Below are 23236 nucleotides of genomic sequence, written 5' to 3' on the forward strand. Positions count from 1 at the left end.
CAATAAAAAAATATTTTGTTAAGAAAATCTTTAATTGCTAACTATTTGACAACACGATCATTATTTTGATTGTTCATGATTGCCCAAGTACATCTACTAATACCTGATGCAGCAATGTCCTTGACGTAATGCTTACTATGCTTACCTAGTTCTTGCACATACTCTGTGCTATGTTTTTAATATACTATTTATAAAAAGTGTGATTATCCTCTTAAGTAACAACTTAAATCTTTTAATGTGGTGTTTATTTTTAATTGATTTCTGTTTTCATTTGATAGGGCCTACTATATACTTAGCCTAAAACATACAAAACCTCATTACAGTGAACAGAGTTCTAGTTTTTAAAGAAAACAAAATATAAACATTCACTTCCTCTGCAAGATTACAATCCATTACTACAGCAAGTTGTGTGAGATCTGGGTATGTCAAGATTAGAAAACTTGTAATACCAATCTTATAATAGTAGTCCCAAGACCCTAGTCAATGGAATCTATTCATTCTTAGAAATCAGATTATACTAATTTTTGACAAAGAACTTATTCAGTGTGTGGCATAATTACATGTGGATGATTAGACAAGGCACTAGAGAAATCCTTTGTGAATTAATTCCATTCGTTTAACGATCTGTCCAAATGATGGTCTTTTACTGGGAGCAAGATTCCAACAGTCCTTCATTATAACATAGACTTCTTGTGGGCAACCATCTGGTATATCCATACGATAGCCTTTTTCTACTTTTGATACTACATCTGATAAAGGCTTCATAAAGCAGAGAAACAAATTATCAACAGATCAAACAAATTGGAACTATACACCGTTCTCAAAAACGAGATCTTCCGGTCATTAGTTCACAATAAAAGATATAAAAGCACATGTGATGCGTTTATAGAGGAAAAGTTAAAGAAATTGACCTTTTGCTTTGACCTGAATTCCCATTATCCACCTTTATTTTGAATGAGCAGCCTCGCACAGCCTTGCAAGATGACTGGGTGACCTCATTTTAGTACACTCATCGGCCATTACAAGAACAGTATATACAATATAATTTCAATATCACAGTGCGGCGCTCCTAACTGTGGCCACCCAGTATTTTTTCTACTAGTTAACTTTAAAAGACAGCAAGAATTTGTGCATTGATATCCACTCACTACTCTATAGTACACCCACTGCACCCTAAATGCTCTATAGTAAACCCACTGCACATGCTGACTACTCTATAGTACACCCACTGCACACCCTGACTGATCTATAGTACACCCACTGCACACCCTGACTGATCTATAGTACACCCACTGCACACCCTGACTGATCTATAGTACACCCACTGCACACCCTGACTGATCTATAGTACACCCACTGCACACCCTGACTGATCTATAGTACACCCACTGCACACCCTGACTGATCTATAGTACACCCACTGCACACCCTGACTGATCTATAGTACACCCACTGCACACCCTGACTGACCCACTGCACACCCTGACTGATCTAAAGTACACCCACTGCACACCCTGACTGATCTAAAGTACACCCACTGCACACCCTGACTGATCTAAAGTACACCCACTGCACACCCTGACTGATCTATAGTACACCCACTGCACACCCTGACTGATCTATAGTATACCCACTACACACCCTGCCTGATCTATAGTACACCCACTGCACACCCTGACTGTTTTATATTACATTAGCTGTATTACACATAAACTGTATTAGGCATTATTTTTGTCCTTATATATTTTCAGACTTACCACTCTTGGATATGGAACCCTACCAAACGAGAATAATTCCCAAAGAAATATGCCATAACTCCATACATCAGATTTAGTAGAAAAATTCTAGAAAAAACAAATGAATTACGTTGCTTTACTTTATACCATCATTATATGTTACCATTACATTCTTTCTCATGAAAAAAGTCTGCATTTAGTGAGATAAACATTAATACTAGCTTGGAAAGTAGGATGTCATAGATCAATAAGCTCACTTGTTCTTTTAAGGCTTCAGGAGCAGTCCACTTAATAGGAAACTTTCCTCCCTCTTGATTAAAGTTGGCTTCCCTTGCAAGACCAAAATCTGAAAGCTAAATAAGCAATTGCATTATTTGCTATAATAGAATCTAAATCTACACAATATCAGACATTTGAGTTCATTGTATCACACAAAAATTCATCACAGCAAAGAAAAGCTGAAGCATTAACATGCTTATTATCCCGGGGGGGTACTACCACCCCAACTTTGGTAGGGGTGTGCCGCCAGGACCTCAAACCCTACCCCAGACTAAAACTAAGAATTGTACACCCTATCCCAGACTAAAAGACGGAAAATACGGTTTACAATCGATTGCAACCAATATTTACTAACATTTTTATTGTTTTTGTGTTGGCAGAAAGCGTAGCCTATTAGCCAGACAAAAATGACCAAATCGTTAACCCTATCCCAGACAAAATGTCAAAAAATGATACCCTACCCCAGACCCAAAGGCCGAAAAACCATACCCTATAGGGTGGCACATACCTGTATAGCAAATATAGGGGAGTACCCACCCCCCCCCCCCCCCCCCCCCGCCCCTCTGGGCTTATTACAAACTGTGATTTTACTGATAGGTTTTCATACTTTTGCTGAAGCATTGTCATCAATGAGTACATTCCTGGCAGCTACATCCCTGCAAAATAGTTGTTATCAATAAATTATCTGAAAAAATTTAGCAATAAATAGGCTGTGGAATGTCCTATTCAATAAACAATCACTCAAAAGGTCAAGTCAACATTATTAGTGCTCCCTTTTTACCCTTCCACAATTTCTACTGGTTTGTCTGTCATGTTTCTCTGTGTTTGGATTTGTTTTTTTGTTTGGTCAGAAAATGCCAAAATTGTGCAATTAGTATTCAAGGGTCTTCTCTGCAATAACCAAGAGTCCAATGTGCACATATGCTACAGGGTTCCCATGTAATTGATCCCCAACTCATTATGTATACCTAAAGTTTATCACATAACAATACTGCCATCAACAAGGTCATATTCACGAAGCTGAGTAAGAAATACTAACAAAGGTCTGTGACTAAAGATTGGACAGCTGCTTGGAATGTCAGTAAATTAAACCAAAAGACTGACACAGCCAAAGATGAGTTCAACAGCATCATCCATAAATGGTTCACCCTGGCAGTCTTAGTCAACATTAAAGAAAAATATAAGCTATATTGTCAAATTAGTTTAAAAGTTTGTCAACAGAATGTAAGTTCACCCTTTTTATGGTAAAACCACTCAAACAACATACATTGTAAACATGGAAAGCTGTCAAAATAAGCCATATTTACTGAAGAACTAAATTAATTGTTCCTTTTTTTTCAAGCATTATGACCAAGTATTTAGTTAGCATTTCAAATTTATGTTGAAAATTAAAAAATTAATATAAAATGTTGTTGGGCTGGAATAGTCTTCATGTCAAATGAAATTCTATTCCAGTTGTGCACAAATGTGTAATTTTGATTTGATCATATCAGATATTTTTAATTTTTACTCTAAAGAAGGAACAAAGAAAAAAAAGGGGGTTCCCATACTTTGTTTTAGAGCTAGAAAAGATTATTATAAAAGATTAAGTTTTCATAATACTTTGCCGATCAAAATATTGGAATGACATCACCACAATAAGTACATGTGCACAAAACTCATGTGTAGAAAGGATGTCCATGAACGTCCTTAAGGATGTACCTGTGAACTAAGTTTTTGGATTCCAAATATTCCAGTCCTGCAGCAACATCCCTAAGAAAGAGAACCAAGAGTATTATCCTTCAATGGCTTTGAATCGATTTATCACAAAAAGGAAAACACCCAAAAAAAGTATACATTTTTATTACATAATAATAGAGCTCAATTATTTAGATCGTAATATTGAGTATCATATTGATAGTTATTGTTATTAATATAAGGGTGTGTTAGATAAAAAGAATTAATTATTTGTAGGGGATAACAATAAATAAATTAGTATACTTAACAACCAGTCTGTATGGTGTATGAGACAATTGGGGCTATTGATTTGTACATCATGAGGGTGAGGTGTTTAATTTTTTTAGTATAAACCCACTAATAGCTGAAGCTAAAATTGGGAATCTCAGCAACAAGCCCACATATTGACTTGTATTCTCTGTAACTCTTTCTTAAAAAATTATATTTTTGTTCAAGAATATTGGATAGTACATAATATGTGAAATTTGAATAGAGATCTGAACCATATTCTGATTCACCAACAATAAGTGTGATTGCCAGACATTTACAATATCAATAAATTCATCACAGTTATCTATATTAAACAACAGCTACCTGCCAAATCCAACAAGATCTTTTTGTCCAATGACTGTTCTTCCTCTTGACCGTAAGTAATCTATAAGACTTCCCTATAATAATAGGAAATTGATTTCAACATGTAGTAACTACATATATACTATGTTGTAAACTTTATTTAATGTCAGATTTAATGACAAGATGGCAGGAAGTGTAATGTGTTTGTCAGATTTTGACAATACAATACAATACAATACAATTTTATTTGCTCATACAAGAAAATTTACATGAAATGTGAAAAACAACTATAGAAAACAACTAAGAAAATAAAGAATAGATAATTGTCAAAAGAACATAATTCAGAGCCTGGGGTCTAAATTAACCATAAGGTTTTCGAGTTAGACCCCAGCAATTTAAAATTTAACATTGGAGTAAACTGAAGAAGAACCAAGTACATAAAAAATAATTACAATTTAACTGAACAATAAAACTGTTAATCCACAATTAGAGTAATGACATGTATGACAACACCCAAATAGCCAATTCAACACAATAACACCTATGATTTGGGCCTTAAGGTGGCTTGCCTACTATAGAAAAAAGAAGCAATAAAAATGATGCCATTATTTGAGCCCACATTGTGCAAGCTCACTAAAACTGCTTAAAACCACTAATGAACTTCAAAATTTAATTGAGGAACCATACACATTTTGAACTTCAACACATGGGGGCAAAACTCTCAAATTTTGCACAGGAATTTTTTTTTTTTGATTTCCCGAAACAAGAGGGGAAAAGCAATTTTGTTTTAAAGCTTGAAAAATATATGTATTTATCATACCTTTCCACAATACTCTGTCACAATGTAAACAGGTGAACCATCTAATGACACCCCCAACAGTTGCACAAGATTAGGGTGATGCAAACTCCTATCAATATTAAAACAGTAAGAGTTATTAAAGTGGCATAACCTATAATTAAAAAATAAGGAAGAAAGAAAGGAAGGTATGGAAGGAGAGGGAGTCGAAGGAGGGATGAGATGGAGAAACGGATTCATGGATGGATTCATAGATAAATAAATAAAAAGGATTGAGCAGTGGCATTACTGTACTGCATTACTTCATTACTATTATACACTGAGTTTTCAAGATGGATTTAAATAAACAAACAAACAATTAGCTGAATAAATGGAGGGATAGAGGGAGGGAGGGAAGGAGAGATGAAGGGATAGATAAATGAATGAATGGAGGAATGGAGTCGAGGGAGGGATGAATGGATAAATTGATTAATCTACTGAATTTCCAGTTGGAATTTTATATTTTGCAGAGGAAGGGAAATTGAAGAACATAGAGAAAAATCCTTTAGCCCGACAGGATTCAAACCCAAGTTGCATTGGTGAGAGGCAAGCACTTTCATGGCTATGCCACCATGCTTCCCATTCCATATAATTTTCAAGTTTTTACAATTTTGAAACATAGTCAAATCATGCTGGAGAGTCTAACAGAAATGTATTTTTTACTGAGTGTCTGCAATGGCTTAGTATTTGCACAGTTAAATGCAGTTTTTCTTACGTCATCACAGATGCTTCTGCCAAGAATTGTTGGGCAGCTCTGTCATCATCTTTTAAACTTTTAATTGCCACTTTTTTTCCTTTGTATTCCCCTAAAAGAACATCTAGAACCGATAATACGAGTTAGTTAGCAAAACATAATGTTAAGAACCATATGGTTTTCACATTTCTGGTATGGTCCTTCCTCTGTTTTGCTATCTAATATAGTATTGCTGTCACTAATTAAGGACAGTGCCTACTAATTGAAAATCAATTATTTTTTTAAATGACTATGTGAATTTTTTAAGAATTATTCTTGTCAATAATACTTAAACCTAGCAAATTATCTCTTTAACAAGCTTGAAAATAAACACTTCTTTTCGTGCAATTCAAGTAATAAATTTTGACATCTCTCAAATGTAGATGCGCAGTATGTGTGTGCGTGGACAATAGTAAGCACCATCCTTAAGCACAATATTATGGAAAGGTAGACTTTTTAAAACAAAATAAATTGAAATAAAAAACAATCCAATAACATCAGTGGCTTTTTGATAAAGTGACCACGGTAAATCCGTGAAACACTAATATTACTAAATAGTACAAAATAGTGCTAATTAGACAATAGAAAACAACAGAATTTGCATGAAGTTGTGCTATTTAGTTACTAAAGTTTCATGGATTTACTGTGGTAACTCTATCAAAGGGGAGGATTAATCTTCTCCAATATATGAGGACTTTTTCATTTTGACTTTTCCTTGTTGATTTATACATCAATCTAAAATAACGTTATCACAGATTTTATTCATCTTCACATTTAACATCATGACCATGTCTGTAATGAAAGAAGCTTTTTAGTTACCTCCAAATTCACCCTTGCCGATTGATTCCATTAGTGTAAGGTCTTTCCTGTTTATTGCCCAACCCTCTGCAAAATTAATCAATGTTTTCAGTTAAATAATTATCATTGCATGTAGTAAATACAAATTGAAGTGCACCTCTTGGCCAACTATTAGCCAATCATTGGTTGACACTTCACCAACACACATCTAGAGTTGAAGTAGACTTTTTTTAAATACACCAGTCTTGTACTCTCATCTTAACTTCAAAACATACACTGCCAGACATACAAACATCTTTAAATTTGTCAATTTGCTACCAAAGTTTTCACAGCCAATAGGTTGGTATCAATAGATGTCGCTTCCGCTCCGGTAATAGCTGCATTTTTAATGGCTTGTAGAATCTAGAAGGTCGTTTTGATCTCTCGTTTTCTGGTTTCATGTCATAGAAATAGTCAAATACAATAGCTTGAGGACTTATTTTGACTTAAAAACATCCACTAGTTGCCCCTCATTCAACCGCTTGTTTACCCACAGTCAACTCCAAAAAGTCATGTGATTGATAGTAAGCACCATACTACCTGACAAATGTTTGTACCATTACTAATTAAAAGTAAAGTTATACTTATGAGTGCTGGTATTGTTTTTTTACTCAGTTTTAATTTTAACTCATTCAAATGTGCAGCTGCCATTTTGGCCAAGGGTCTATTGTTCAATGCAAGTTTGTACTGTGCTAAAATTAGAGAAATACCACTCACCTTTTTCAAATGATTCTGAATCAACAGAGAAATCAAAACAGCCCTTTTTTTCCAAAGGTTGTGTGAGCCTTGTGCATAAGCCATCTGCATCATTTTGGTAGTGCTACACAAAACAAGAAAACAAAATATGAATACCACCTGGGAGTAAACCACATCATTTTATTTCATTACAACAGAAACTTTCAGTTACAATCATTGCTAGAAAGAGGCCTACCACTCCATGGTGGACAGAAAGCCTAACAGATTTTGCCACCCACTTGATAAGGCTAACAATAAATCAAATGAGAATTTAAAAGTTGATTTTTTTGAAGGGAGGAAAAACATACAGGTCATGAAGATTAACTAATTAATTGATTTAAATGGTATACAATGTCTGTCAAGGCTCCTTCAATTATAAGATAACTGAAAGAATGGTTACTGGAATTTGCCTACTTTGTCCTGGGTAAAATTGGATTAAGGTCACCAGGAATCCGATAGTGGGGGGGGGGAAGGGGGGAATGAGAAAATGGATTTGGACGCTGGGAAGTGGGATTTGTAATTATATATGTTTTGGCACCCCCCTTTAGGACACTGATAATTCATATCAAATTAAAGTTCATTGTTTCACACTACATTCACATGTATTGTGTCAGTGGTTTGTTGTTGTAATCATGCAAACACATTGACACTTGATGGTTCTTGTTCAAAAATGTTTAGACCAGTCATTCACATAAAACAGTGAACTAAAACAGTGAACCTTAAATACATGAAGAAATCATTGCAGTGATAATGATTTTGACATGTCTTGCAGACTTTGCTTTTCATAATCAAACATAAATATCAAGTGAAGTGAACTAAACAAAATATGCTCTTCATTGATGATATTCTCTATAAAACAGTGGTGTTTATTCGGCTCCATTGTCTAATGCATCAAATTTGCAAGTGTGATGTTTATGGAACTTTGTGCTGAGCTGAAATCACACTGATTTGTCTCTGCTTGCCTCCTTGCCCTGCTAATTTTTTTAAAATAACCCCCACCTCCTTCCGCCCTGGTTGTTCTTCTAAAAAAATCAAGATTTCTCCTTAAAATATTACGTCTAGACCCAGCACACCATCTCACCTCTACTAGCTTTGTTAAATTTTCAAAGTATTCTTCTTCATCCACTGTTAATTTATTGTCTTTAAAGATAACTCTATAGTGCTCTATTTTTCCACCAAAACTGAAATGACAATTGCATGGAGTTATACTGACATTAGTATATGTAATAGGACTCCATGCTGTCCAATTAAGAAATAATTGGATGAGGAAAATTCCAAGGACTGACGAATTGGATGAGGCCGTAGGCCGAGTCCAATTTGGCAGTCAGAGGAATTTTTCGAGTCTAATTATTTCTTGATTGGGGAGCATGAAATCCCATTACCTATTAATTATATAGCTGCCTAATTAATCCCATATCAACAAGACCTGTCTAATTAAGAAAATAATTGGACAGTTACCTATATGGGATTAATGAGAAGCTGTATAATTAGTAATATTATAGTGAAATCCAAAAGACTGAGTTCCAGATGGGAATTTAATTTCCACACAACCTTCTACACACAGTTTTCTAGTTGGATGCAAGTGGGCCAATGTCACCTGTGGGCCTGGGGGGGTTCCTGAGTTGATAATTGAATGAGGAACTCAGTGCAATTAATTATATCTTTTGTCATAAACCGGGTCTACAAATTTGATTTTTTTGTCATCAACAGGGTACCCCTTTCAGAATCCCAGCAGAACACCCTACCCAAATCCTGGCAGAGTACCCCCCTCCCTGGACCTGTGGGCTATTGTGATCAACCTGAGCTGCACCATATATCATACAATGTAATGTCAGTAAGTGGTAGAACCTCATACTTCTATTTTGCAGCAAGAAAACTGCAGACATGAGTGAATTGATGTGAACAATAAAATGACAGCTTCATCAATGTGTTGATGGTTTTGATCCATTGTTAACAAATAAACTTCATCTTTGGAAATGCCAATTAAGATCAAAATGAAGGAAAAGGAATGGGAAGATTGACAATAAATTTCAAAAACTTTAATGTCATCTGAAAAATTCATTAGGTTTTAAAGCATAAAGACACATTAATGAGCATAATCGCATAAGATATGACTGCATTCATGAGGACTCTACTAATCGGATTCTTTCAATATTATTGTGGGCTATTGCAATTTGAACAAAAACATTAAATTCATTGTATTCCACACACCAATGCAGTCCCTTCTAGTAAACACAATTCAAATAGGCATTACTTGACGTACCAGACTGACAGAGTATAATCACCCTTATAATTGCAGCTCTCTCTCACAAGAAAAAGACCATCTCTTCTTGCTTTTAAAAGTTCTTCTGCTTTTTCTCTGTCTATTCGGCCATGAAACCACCTAACATATAAAACAGACATAGCAGTAATTATATTTTAAATTCACACACATTCACTAATCTAAGTAAATCTTATGGGTAGAATAGCCTTGAGATGGGTAACTCCTGGCTAGTTTACTGTGGGGAGGTGAGTGGAAAACAATAGAGACCTTTAGCATTAGGTTTACTGCTAACCGCAAGGGATCAGGTCCAGAAACACACCCCAAACACAAAGAAACACTCAGCATAATAAACAGTAGTGGCTCTTTTAGCAACGACTTTGTTATGATGCCTTGCAAAATGTTGAAAGTTTGACAGTAAATGTCTTAGGTGGAACTGCATATTAAGGTTTATGGCAACTAGCAAGAACATTGTGCAAAAACAGCAGGCAAGAGGCTCTGGTCTGAAATTCACCTTTTTGCATGAAACTACCTGATAAGGTGATATTATATTGTACATAGATCCTATAGGCTTTTTGGGATTGCCTCAATGGTTGCCTGTGCAGAGTCCCTAGTGAAAATGCTTTAAAAGTCTCACATACATGTTGATTTAAAACTGCATCTTACTGTAGAAAGGTATCAAACACACACACTTACGGCATAGCATGGAGTTTCACAGCACCTCTTTCCAAAACATGAACATAGTTTACAGGTATCAAACCCATATCACCTTTACCATTTTTTGCTCTGTACCAGTTGCAATCCTGTCATATAAACAGTTACAAAAAGTATTTGTTTTTAATAAGTAGTGGTTTGATTAAGGTAATTCCCCAAACAGGGGAAAGGAAAGTCACAATCCAACACATCGTGGCCGCCATAATGTTTCAGCGGGTTTCACCTAACAAAGTAACATTGGGTTCATAGCAGGAAACACCACAAAGTTTGATTGAAACTTTGGTCAAACCAGACTGGCTTCATGCCAGGTCAAGCTTTGTCCCTGATCTGACAGTCTTAAAGAGAAAAAATCTTTTTTCAGCCTTTAACCATTTTAATCAAGTTTTTTTTCGGAAATTTGAGGTGGAAAAGTGTGCTTGATAGTGTTGGGTGTCTAAGAAATTGGCGCAGAGAGTTGCATATCTCTAAGATACTGTAAAGCTCTACATCTTTTTACAATAGAATAATAGGTTACAAAGAATGGCAAAAGAAAGAAAATATTTTACTGTAATTTGGTTGATTTTGTTATTGTTGTTGTTGTTTGTTTGTTTGAATTATTTAGCACACTGTCCCATTTATTCCATAAATGATATACATGTATTTCCCGATTTTTTTTAATACACCACTTTAACAAATTGGGATGTCTGTCAGATACCCAAGTTCAAAGGAATTCTTACATTATTTTCTTTTTTACAAATTCAGTTTCTTTGAACTTTAAGAGAAAAATATTTCATAATAATAGCAACTGGAGGTAATAACTGTATTAAAAAGAATTACTGACAATGGACCTAAAAGACTTTTCCTTACTCAAGGGAATTAATTAAATCTAAAATAGGTTACAAAACACAGTAAAAAGTTGACATACCCTTGTTCCCCTGGTGATAGTAAGAATTTCTCCTTTTTTGAAAGGTAAATCCTGTAAATAACAAATTGCTACATATTGGTACATATTTCAGAGTTGATTTTTGGGGAGGGAGAAAAACCAGAGAACCCAGGAAAAAATTCGAGACAAACGTACATGTTACTTTAAAATTCTTAATATGCATAAGGCATATTTTCCCATATATAAGAGGAATTACAGTCAACAAACCAACCAACCAACTTGCCAGTTGGACATCAAAAAATGGTCTACATCAAGGATATGACTACAAGACTGTTGTTGCAAAGATTCAAATGAATTTTGAGTTTTAGATCCGCAACCATGCTTTACATGAAATACTTACAATGTCTATATTAAACTTCACCTAGATTGAAAAGACCTGTTACCCAACAACTTATGTTGGTCATATATTGCCCTGACAAACAATTTAAATTGTAGCCATCCATGATTAGACATGAGTTCCCAGGTTGAGCATCTTGATAAGATCATGGAAGATCTTGCAAGATCATGGAAGATCTGGCAAGATCTTGTGTTAAGTTATTCAAGATCTTAGGTATTCAAGATCTTGGCAAGATCTTGTTAAGATCTTGTCAAGATCCTGATAAGTTCTTGGTATTTCTTAACAGAGGTTTTAAAATCATAAACTCATAAAATCTTGCCAAGATCATGTGATGATCTTAACAAGATCTTAATAAGATCTTTGTCAAGATCTTAGTATGATCTTATCAAGATCTTTCCAAGATCTTGTAATTATCTTTGCAAGATCTTGTACCATAGTTTAAAAGATCTTATCAAATTCTTGTCAAGATCTTTCCAAGATCTTGTAATTATCTTTGCAAGATCTTGTATCATAGTTTAAAAGATCTTATCAAATTCTTGTCAAGATCTTTACAAGATCTTTTCAAGATATTTTAAAGATCTTGTCAAGATCCTGATAAGATCTTGCATTTCTTAACAGAGTTCTTAAAATTATAAACTTATAAAATCTTGCCAAGATCATGCCATGATCTTAACATGATCTTAACAAGATCTTAATAAGATCTTTGTCAAGATCTTAGTATGATCTTATCAAGATCTTTCCAAATCTTGTAATTAATTATCTTTGCAAGATCTTTCGTCATCAGAACTGACTTCATCACTTGGACTGGAGCCTGTAGAAGTCCCTGATTCAGTATCTGATTCACAACATTGGAAGGCAAAATGATTGCAAATATTGTTTTGGTGCAGTGAAGCAGTATCACAAACATACTCGTCAGAACTGCTTGAACTGCTCGGTTTGTTGTCATCTTCGTCGGAATTGCTTGAACTGCTTGGTTGGTTGCCTTTGTCGATATCCCTAACATCTTTTTCGGAATCCCTTTGACTGCTGGGTTCTTTTTCTTCAAAGACATCATGATTTTTTTGTCAGGGTAGGTTGAACTGATCAATTCTTTCTTTTTATGGCCATCACAAACATCTTCGTCTGAATCGCTTGAGCTGCTCAAGACATCACTTGAACAGCTCAGTTCTTTATCACAAATATGCAAGTTCATGCTTTTTTGCCTAAGTAACTGTTTAATTAATTGCCCTATTTCACTATGACGTCACTGCTTGTTTATGTTGGGGATAGAATCACCAAATTCAATAGAAAATTCAACAAAATTTGCTCCTAGCGAAATAGTTTAATATAAAATGGCCTGGTTTTCAGATATAATATGTGTTAATATGCACTAAAAATATTCTGAGCATTTGCTGGTTATTCTACTTGTCTTCGTGGATTGATACGGGTTTTAGAACAATTTTCGGTGAATTTGCATTGATTTGACCCCGTCCGACGACCATGATCCTTTGCGTTTAAACCCAGGGGTGGGGGGTACTCTTGCCAGTTTAGGGTACGGATGTGCCGCTGAGCCCTCTGAACCCTGACCCTCAGTTCCAGAGTAAAATCGCTGAAATTCATACCCTGTTCCAGAGCAAGATCGCTGAAAACCATAACCTTTTCCGGTAGCGCGAAAATCGATACCCTGTTCCAGAGAGGAGAGAGCGTGATTTCGTATACCTTGTCCCAGAGCGAGCGCGATTTCATATACCCTGTTCCATACCCTGTTTGGCGGCACGTACCCGTATAGCGAATATAGGGGAGTACCCCCCCACCCCCGGGCGTTTAAACAATAGATTGTTTTGATGTGACGCTTTTGTGAAATAGGGCAATTCAAACTGTTCCTTCCTCTGCCTTTCATATTTTTGAATAATAAAAAATCACGAACTTTACTCTCGATTCTCCACTATTTATGTAATCGTTGGTCAGTGTTAGGCATTTCCCGCGCACATCCCAATCGCAGGAAACGTTTTGTACAATTTCTCGTGTGTGAGCCAATCAGAAAAGGGCATCAAATAACAAGAAAAATTTCATTGGTCTACAGAGTCACGTGTATTTTTCAAAGATTAAGAGTCCTCACGTGCTTGTTGTATTTCAAATAGTTTCAAGCGTCAAAGAAGGTTAACGGAAAAAAAACCGGAAAACTATCTCGCGACTATGACTTCAAGAACAGTTATAAACGAACAAAGGTAAGTTTTGTCTTCCCATTATTCCAAAATATAGTTCATACAACTTTTACGATTTAAGAAAGCGATATATTGATCTCTATGAGAATAACGCACCAACTTTGAAATTTAGACTTTGATCTTCCCTTCGAGAACGCCGCGCTTATTCTTTCAAAAATGTTGGACCGTATAGTGTGATCGTCCCTTCGATATGCCACGCTATTAAACTTAGAGTTCTTTCAAAGGTGTTGGATCTGATCTTCTCTTCGAGAATGCCGTGCTAACTTAGAGTTCTTACAAAAGTGTTGGATCGCATAGTGATCTTCTCTTCGATATGCCGCGCTAACTTGGAATTCTTTCAAAAGTGTTCAATCGTACGGTGATCTTCTCTTTGAGAATGCCGCGCTAAATTCAAAAGCTTGGAATTCTTTCAAAAGTGTTCAATCGTACGGTGATCTTCTCTTCGAGAATGCCGCGCTAAATTCAAAAGCTTGGAATTCTTTCAAAAGTGCTCAATCGTACGGTGATCTTCTCTTCGAGAATGCCGCGCTAACTTAGAATTCTTTCAAAGGTGTTGGATCTGATCTGATCGTCTCTTCGAGAATGCCGTTCTAACTTAGAATTCTTTCAAAGGTGTTGGATCGACCTGATCTTCTCTTCGAGAATGCCGTACTAACTTAGAATTCTTTCAAAAAAGTTGGATCGTATAATGATCTTCTCTTCGAGAATGCCGCGCTTATTCTTTCAAAAGTGTTGGACCGTATAGTGTGATCGTCCCTTCGATATGCCGCGCTAACTTTCAAAAGTGTTGGATCGTATAATGATCTTCTCTTCGAGAATGCCGCGCTAACTTAGAATTCTTTTAAAGTGTTGGATCGTATAGTGATCTTCTCTTCGAGATGCCATCCTAACTTAGATTTTTTTTCTTCAAAACACGTGTTGGATCTGAATTTCTTTTGGAGAATGCCGCGCTAAATTTCAAAAACCCTAATTAATCAGTACTTGATGGCCAAACTTTATTTTCACTGGTTTGAGATTTAACGAGTTATTAGAAAATATAAGCTATTTTGTGATTTGATAAAAAAACCTAGCCTTAACATACTTGTGCAGATAAAAATGTAAATTTGTATCAGCGCAATATAAGTGTACTTTAGTTAGGGTTACTGGAGACCTTCAGGGGTATGTTTGTCTTAAACTCTCTCTACGCAACACGTTCAACAAGACCCCCTAATACTATGTATCGTTTAAAAGGTCGTTTTGTGATTTTCTAATTTGAAACAATGCTGGAGCCTTAAACACAAATCGGGCACGTTTCGTAGAGGTGAATTAATGGCATTAGCGTTAGCGTGTATAGCCAAAAGAACCTCACTATGTTAATAAGCAAAAGATAATATGCAAAAGGGTATGTGCGATTTTTGATATTTTTCGTCTTTTATGCGGTAAAACATTAACCGGCATTGAAATTTTTCGACGTTCCAACTTTAAAATTTGATAACTTTTTAAAGAAGCAAAATATCAAAAATCGCACACACCCTTTTGTAGTTTATCTTTTGCTTATTCACATGGTGAAACTCTTTTGGCTATATGCGCCAAATCGATGTCCAATAGTTCACCTCTATTGAACGTGCCCGATTTGTGTTTAAGGCTCCAGCATTGTTTCAAATTAAAAATTCTTTTTTAAATAATATCATTTTCTGAATCATTAGTATATGACCTTTAAAACGATATATAGTTTTATGGGGTTTTATTTAAAGTGTTGCGTAGAGAGTCTTAAATGAAACATATCCCTGAAGGTCTCCAGTAACCTTAATAATATTTCCATGGCTTTGAAATACAGGCTGACTCAGATCAATCTAAGAATTCGAAAATGAAGCATTCGCTTCAATTTTTCTAAGGCAATACTGTAATTCTTAAGAAATTATTTCCTTTGCAATATTGATACAAGAATAAGGTTTATGTAACTCAAAAATAAAATTAAAAAATATTTTTCTGAAATAGAACCTAATCATTCAGAAAACAAACTAATTTTCTTTTTTTTTCTGTTTTAGAGGTCACCTGCATGCCAATTATGGCAGAGACAAAGTTCAGAGAAGCAACAAATTGTAAATTGTCAGGAAATTGTCAGGGAAAATGAGTACACTTACAATTATTCAGGGTGTTCTATTCAATTTTGTGCTATATCCACTCAATTCCTCAATTATGAAATGAAAGAGTTAGTTTCTAGTTAATTTTTCACTATCAAATGAGAAGGTCACTTCTATTAACTATTTCAATAGTCATTGTCGTAACAAATCTTTATAAACTGTACTGTATCTGTCATTATACAGTTATGATAAATTTGATCATAGTTTTAATAGCAAATTAAAATTAGAATCAAAATGGTGGTAAGTAAACCATGCTTTAATCAAGATTCACATTTTGCATTTTCGACTTTTCATTTCTTGTTTGTTTAGCTCAATATGACTCACACATTACTTCAAAGTGTTTAAAACATTTCTTCTTCCTGTGTTTAAAACATTTAAGCAATGTGTATGGAATATTGTTGAACATAGAATATTGTCAGTAGAGATTTGCATGAAATTTAAGTTTAATCCAAGATAGCTTTTAAATTTTCATGTACTTTATCAATATTTGATTCATATGTTTTCAATAAAGTTTACATAATTATAATAAAGCCTTACAAGTTTCATCATTATCTGAAATCAGAAATCATGTTTGCAAGCCATTAGAACTTGTTATAACCTCCTGCAGAAAACCCTGAAAGATCTTTAAAATATCCTGTATATCCTGAAAAGAGCCTGTAACATCTAGGCATGGCTATGAAAGAAGACTTTGTTCAAGATCCTGTAAGATCTTGCCATGGCCATAAAAGATCTTGTCCAAGATCTTATAAGATCTTGCCATGGCCATAAAAGATCTTGTCCAAGATCTTATAAGATCTTGCCATGATTAAATAAGATCTTGCCATAACAATGAAAGATCTTGTCCAACTTCCTGTAAGATCTTGCCATAATTAAATAAGATCTTGCCATGATTAAATAAGATCTTGCCATGATTAAATAAGATCTTGTCCAACTTCCTGTAAGATCTTGCCATGATCATGACAGATCTTACTAGGACTATGAAAGATCATGTAAGATATTGCCAAGATCATGTAAGATCTTATCAAAAGCATGAAAGATCATGCCAAGATAATGAATAAACTTGCCAAGTTCATGCATAAACTTGCCAAGATCATGTAAGATCAGGCCTGATCTTGCATGATCTTGGACAAGATCATGTAAGATCAGGCCTGATCTTACATGATCTTGGCAAGTTTATGCATGAACTTGGCAAGCTTATTCATTATCTTGGCATGATCTTGGACAAGATCTTGTAAGATCCTATTTAAGATCTTGCAAGATTCTTATAAGATCTTAACAAGATCTTAGCAAGATGTTCAACCTGGGTTGACCAAATCAAGATACCAGTAAGACAACCTTGATTTTTAGATTTATTGACATGAAAAAATAGTGTGTGCATACCCCCCCCCCCCCCCCCCCCCCCAGAATGTGCCATACTGTACTACATTCCCATGCACAGCTGCTAAAAACATATAAACGTGTTAAGAATAAGTTTCACACAAAATTTACTCACATCTTTTGTTGCTCCCTTGAAATCATATTTTGCCACAACCTCAGTTCCAGCTTGCCACTATAAAAATAGAAAAAGTTTAGATTTTAAATTCCTTTGAACAATTAAAGAATTTTAAATACATATAAGCATTTAAAACAAGATGTCTATTATTAGCCAAGGGCTTTGGAAAAAATATGATAATGCCATAATCCATGTTATAACCCAGCAATAAATAAATATAATAAATATATATTTTTACACTCTGTCATGTATTGGTTCAAATGAGTCATGTTGTGGATGTTCACAAAAATAGCTGTTCAGCAAAAAAAAATCATACAAAAAGAAACATGGAAAGAAAGAAACTTAGCTTGTACAAACAAGCAAGAGTGAATTAAAAAGATTGGTTAATAGTGTGCAAATGTGTTCTTTAGTTTTATTAAGGTCCATTGTATAGTAAGGAATGGATGCACTAAGGAAAAATACAAGTTGATTAAAATGCCATGGGTTTTGGTTGAATAGCTGAATATTTTAACACACAAATTAGACTAAGAATAAGCAAAGAGTGTTTGAAACTTGAGTATTGAACAGTTTTCCTTGAATGGTGCATGCATGCACTATTTATCTTTATCAAACTCATTAATAATTCATGAGGAAAACACAACAGAAATCATGACCGTGAAGAGCGTTGTAAATCTTACAAAACTGTGTTCATTTGCATAAACTTTAAGTTGGATTTTCTTGGCCAAATTCACTTTAATTTTGAAAATTTTAGTGAAACACAAAGGAACTAACCTAGACGTTTGATAAGTCATTCGTGTCCGTGTTGTATCAGATATACTTGATCACTCGGCTACGCCTTGTGGTTGTATATCTGATACATACACGGCCACTCATACTGTATATATTACAAACATCTTTTATACGAATTCCCTAGCTCTTTTAAATTCCTTTATCAAATGGATTATAAGTACAATATAAAATTTATAGATATGCTAGTATGAATTTTAAAAAATTAAATTAAAAGAGTTAAAAAAATACTTTGTAGCCATAAGAAAGATTTTGTTATTTTTCCATATTTATTGTGATCTTTGGTTTATGGTCTTTGGCTTTCCAGATTTAGTTGCTGTTATATCATGGCCATACAATAAGAAAACAGTGTCTTAGCGAGGTCTTGACAACATGGGGAGTGGAGCAATGTACCATTTCATTTCATTTTTAAAGTTTCCCACCCTATATCCATTTCCTACATGAATTACTGACATTTTGGCACTGATATATACAAGAAACAAAACAGCAACAATAAAATTATTATTGAATAAAAAGCCTTGTTTATGCATTATCATATATGTGCATATTAGGAATATAAAATGGCGTGTATGTCTAAACACAGTACCTTCACATAAACACACTGTAACAACAATAAATATCATAGTAAAACACGAGGTACGTGTAGCTGAGTGTTTCATTTCAAGTATTGTACAGCTACAAGAATGTTTATATTATATATATATTACAGTACACCAAATTTTAAAATGTTGTCTACTTGAAAAGGTTAAATTATCACAGCTAAGACCAAGGGGTATTCTGGGTATGGGAAATCCTGGTATGTGTAGGTTTAACGAACAAAAACATGTGCATAAGAGCAAACTAATACCTAAATGCTGGTCACATACTTATTCAGGCTGTGCTGGAATACTTCGTAAATGTCTTTACAAATGTGTGTTGGTCTCATGTTCAGATCAATGAATTGACTAATCAATGGATGTAACGAGGCTGAAGCATGAAGCAGGCTTTAATCTTTGGTGTAACAATGTTTCCTGATTGTAGTTAGCACTTTATAAATGTATCATTGAACTAGGGATGAATCTGAACTCAAAATCCAGGCAACAAACAAAGCAACACAAGTTTGCAGTTTTTATTTGTTGTGCATAATGGATGATCATAAAGAGATCATATTTTGATATTAAAGCTTCCATATTACAAAATTAACTAGCGTAAACATAGGAAGGCTTCCCTTTTAGTCCTTCATAGTTTTAATATGTTAGTAGGCTGTTTGGGACTTACAGGCAACTGCTATTTCTCCCTTTTTCTAAATAACCTACTAGGTGTCTGAATTGGGTAACCACTCTTCCTTACGCTGTATATCAGAAAGCTCTTATTCCCATGGGAAGATTAACACATGGTTCAAAGTACTTTTCAACTATGAACAATTGGCTCAGGGAAGTACGGGTGGCGTAGCGACGAGATTGCTCGCCCCTCACCAATGCGACCCGGGTTCGAGTCCCGCTGAACTCTGTGTCATATGTAAGTAGAGTTGTTTGTTGGTTCTCTCCTATGCTTCGAGGTTTTCCGGGTCCTCCAGCTTTCCTCCCTCCACAAAAATCAACTCCTAAATTCCAATTGGAATTACGGTGGATGAATAGCTACTCTGTAGAAATGCCACTGTTAATTCCCATTTATTTATTTATTTGACATGTTCAATCAAACTAATAGGCAAATATCTTGAAATCCACAAAAAACAGGCATCCCAGTTGTTTGTCTAAACTTGGAAGTCTATTGTCGCATATCTTCACTTGCTTACTTGTATTTAATTTGATATTTGCAGAAATTAGGACTTACTTGTGAAAATTATTTAATTTTGCTAAAAATAAGGCAATAGTCAAATACTAATTTTTTTTCACCATCAAAAACCTATTTGGTCGTACACCTTAACCTATATATATGTTAGCCTTTTTTTCGAGCCCTGACTATGTATGTAGAGAACTAATTTAATACTTACTCTAGACATTTTATCTGCCCCGGTTGTCTTATGGCAAGACCAAATCTGGGAAAGAAATGGTGAAAATGGTTACTCTCTTATTTACTGCAGTCTTCAATATTTTGCAAACTCAAACATTTCAACCGCTTGTTGTGCAATTGGTTTTTCACTGCCACCAGTGACAAGATCATAAGAGGTACCAACTGATTATTTTTGACTGACAGCAGTGAAAAACCAAATTTCAGGGGGGTGCAGCTTACAACTAGATTACTGAGTTTACAGAATTTCGAAAATTGCAGTATGACAGTATTTCATCATAGGTGCATGCTTGACTTATTACATTTTTCACAAGCGAGGCCCCGTTAGGGTTTTGGGATTAAGGATTATTAGGGGTTTTTAGAGAAGAGATACTGATTATTGAGCACTAAATTAAAGAATACAGATAATTAGTAAATAATGTTGCATTTTAAAATTACAGATTATTAACATCCATTAATTCTATTTTAAAGATATATTTGTTTCTAAACCTGAGAAACAGATTATTTTAAGAGTTTACACACGATTATGGATTATTCAGACCCCCTCTAACAGGACCTCACTGGCAAACATTTCAGTATAAAGCATAATTACTAAGGTTGAATATAAAACTTAGTAGATTGTGCATATGTATTTATAAAAACAATTAGATGCTCTTTCGTTTTCTTGATATTTAGTATCCTGTCTGATGGAGACAGTTACTTAAACTACTGGGCAAAGATGCCAAGACAATGTCAGCTCTAAGGAATATTCTTTCACTTCCCAAATTCCTTTACACACACACATATCCTGATACACCTACAGGGGCTACAGGTACAAAACTGCAATTTTCAAAGGCGGAAGTGTCTCCAAGTAGCTTTTGAAGTGATCCCACGCACCAGAATAAGAATCCACTTTCTGTATTCAGCCTTTTATTACATTAGTTTTTACCTATTTCAGCTAAGATAAAGTAAAACATTAAGAAAAGAGGGTGCTTATTCCACAAGATGCAAGATATTCAACTCACCTATCGTGAAGCTATGTCGGGTCTTCCTTTGAGATCTTAATTCAAGAGTGTTTCAAACGACAGTTCTACTAAGGAGGGAGAATCCCGTCTCACTCAACAGTTGATCTGCCAGATGAAAGGTTACAAATATATCATTTTTGTAGAAATCTCTGTATTCTAAGTTCCCTTGAACCACTTGTGTTGACTGATCACATTCGGCACAGGAAACAGGAAGGAATCCTGATGGTAGAGGGGGATCAATGTATTCACTTTTGCTCACACCCCAATGCTCAATAGAGTCGAGTCTCTCCTTCAGCACAGGAAGCCCAAAACAAGGTGGAGGGACTCCGATGTCAAAGTATTGGAAATGCCCTTTGTAGATCTTTTAGAGGTAAAATCAGCGAATTGGTATTTTTAGAAACTTAAAATTGAGATTTGGAATTTCGGCATTTTTTGGACTCTTTTAGCTTTGGAGGCTTTAAAAAACGTCCAACCACGCCATTTTTAAAATGACTTCGGGGAGTTCTAGGGGCATTTTCACAGGTAGCCCAAGCTAGATTCCTGTGGTATCATATCATAAGAAAATGTATATGACGATGTTTAAAAACCTCAAAAAAATCTTCAAAATGTGACATAAACTAAAGAAATGCTTACCTTTTAAGAGTAGCACCTCTTTCGCCCTGTGTACGTTAAAACTCATCAAATCAAAAATCTAAGTACAAAGGGCAAAGAGGTACTACTTTTTAAAGGTAAGCTAACATTTCTTTACTTTATAGGTTGCTATCAATAGACGTCACTTCCGGTAGTAGCTCTTTTTTAATGGCTTGTAGATTGAATCCTGGAGGTTGTTTTGATCTCTTGTTTTCTGGTTTGACGTCGTGAAACTGAGTCAAATACAATAGTTTGAGGACTTATTTTGATATGTTTTGACTTAGCATCCGCTAGTTGCCCCCAGTCAACCGCTTGTTTGCCCCCCAGTCAACTCCAAAAAGTCACGTGATTGATAGTAAGCAATTTTGACGATTTTATTGAGGTTTTTAAGCTTCGCCATACATTACCTTATGACATGACACCACAGAACCTAGCTTGGGCTACCTGTGGTATTGTTGAAAAAAAAACTTCCAACGCATATATGCCAGAAACGTTTTTGGCTGTCGTTTCACATCATGGAGCAATTACAACAGCTAGGCTCCAACTCGGGGAAAGTCCAAGAAACGAAATCCAGTAGAGAACCAACAAACAACACACTAGGAATCATAAACCCGACACCTTGTTGGTGAGAGAGACGGTGCATCGAGCAGCGTACGTACACCACCCGTGCTTCCATCCTGGAGGTGTTTTGCTTGTAGAACTGGAGTAGAGGTAGTACTTGGCGCAATGAAAATTAAAAATTGATATGCGCGGAGTGTAATACAAGCAACAATATTGCCCGATAAGTTTGGCACGATTTATTCCCCCCTCTCATTACCGCACCTTAACGATGCCTTGAGAATTTTGTGCTGCAAGCAAAACAAAATCGCGAAACTTCTCGCGCAACATAGCTGTGTTGAAAGTAACAAAGCAAATGTTGCACATTTTACCATTCCGCGAGCAAGTAAAGATGTCTACATCATAATTTATAATTTATTACTTTATAGTGCGCAAATATCAATTAAAAGAAATTTTCAAATGCGCATTACAATAAGCCTAAAAATGAATAAAAGCATGAATAATCTATAGAAATAGAAATAATACTAAAAATATTATTAATAATAATAAGAGACTATGAAATATACATAATCTAAAATGTATAATATAAAGAATATAAAGTCTTTACCAATGATTTAAAAGTAGTGATGCTTGTACAGTCTCTGATTCGCTGTGGTAGACTCAGTTCCACAGCTTTGGTGCGGCAAAGCTAAAAGACCTGCCCCCTAGTGTGACAAGTGACTTTTCCCTTAGGGGGGATTAACAATAAACTGTGGGTGTCCTTACATTTGTTA

General features: G+C 35.1%; 1 protein-coding gene across 1 annotated transcript; it reads right to left on the reverse strand.

The window, feature by feature from the left end:
• Nucleotides 1-13: 13 nt before the first annotated feature.
• Nucleotides 14-21490, reverse strand: LOC116300556 (tyrosine-protein kinase CSK). Its single transcript, XM_031709439.2, has 17 exons — nt 21276-21490; nt 20255-20299; nt 17497-17553; nt 11323-11373; nt 10401-10507; nt 9708-9827; nt 8526-8625; nt 7427-7529; nt 6692-6757; nt 5855-5957; nt 5125-5212; nt 4326-4399; nt 3717-3767; nt 2623-2671; nt 1994-2089; nt 1758-1844; nt 14-759 (listed from the first exon to the last, which is right to left on the reverse strand). The coding sequence occupies exons 2-17, from the start codon at nt 20261-20263 to the stop codon at nt 583-585; spliced, it is 1338 nt and encodes a 445-aa protein (XP_031565299.1). The 5' UTR covers nt 20264-20299; nt 21276-21490; the 3' UTR covers nt 14-582.
• Nucleotides 21491-23236: the final 1746 nt, after the last annotated feature.

The sequence above is a fragment of the Actinia tenebrosa genome, unplaced genomic scaffold (assembly GCF_029948245.1).
Source record: "Actinia tenebrosa isolate PJP-AT-01 unplaced genomic scaffold, QUT_ActTen_1.0 PGA_scaffold5__44_contigs__length_20552954, whole genome shotgun sequence".
NCBI lineage: Eukaryota > Metazoa > Cnidaria > Anthozoa > Actiniaria > Actiniidae > Actinia > Actinia tenebrosa.

Bases quoted from the DNA above. Each gene is read 5' to 3' on its own strand.
- LOC116300556 (XM_031709439.2), bottom strand. The intron at 10,508-11,322 runs GTATGTCAACTT...TTTATATGACAG, and splicing joins CTATCACCAGGGGAACAAGG to GATTGCAACTGGTACAGAGC. The intron at 2,090-2,622 runs GTATGAAAACCT...TTGCTTATTTAG, and splicing joins ATGACAATGCTTCAGCAAAA to CTTTCAGATTTTGGTCTTGC.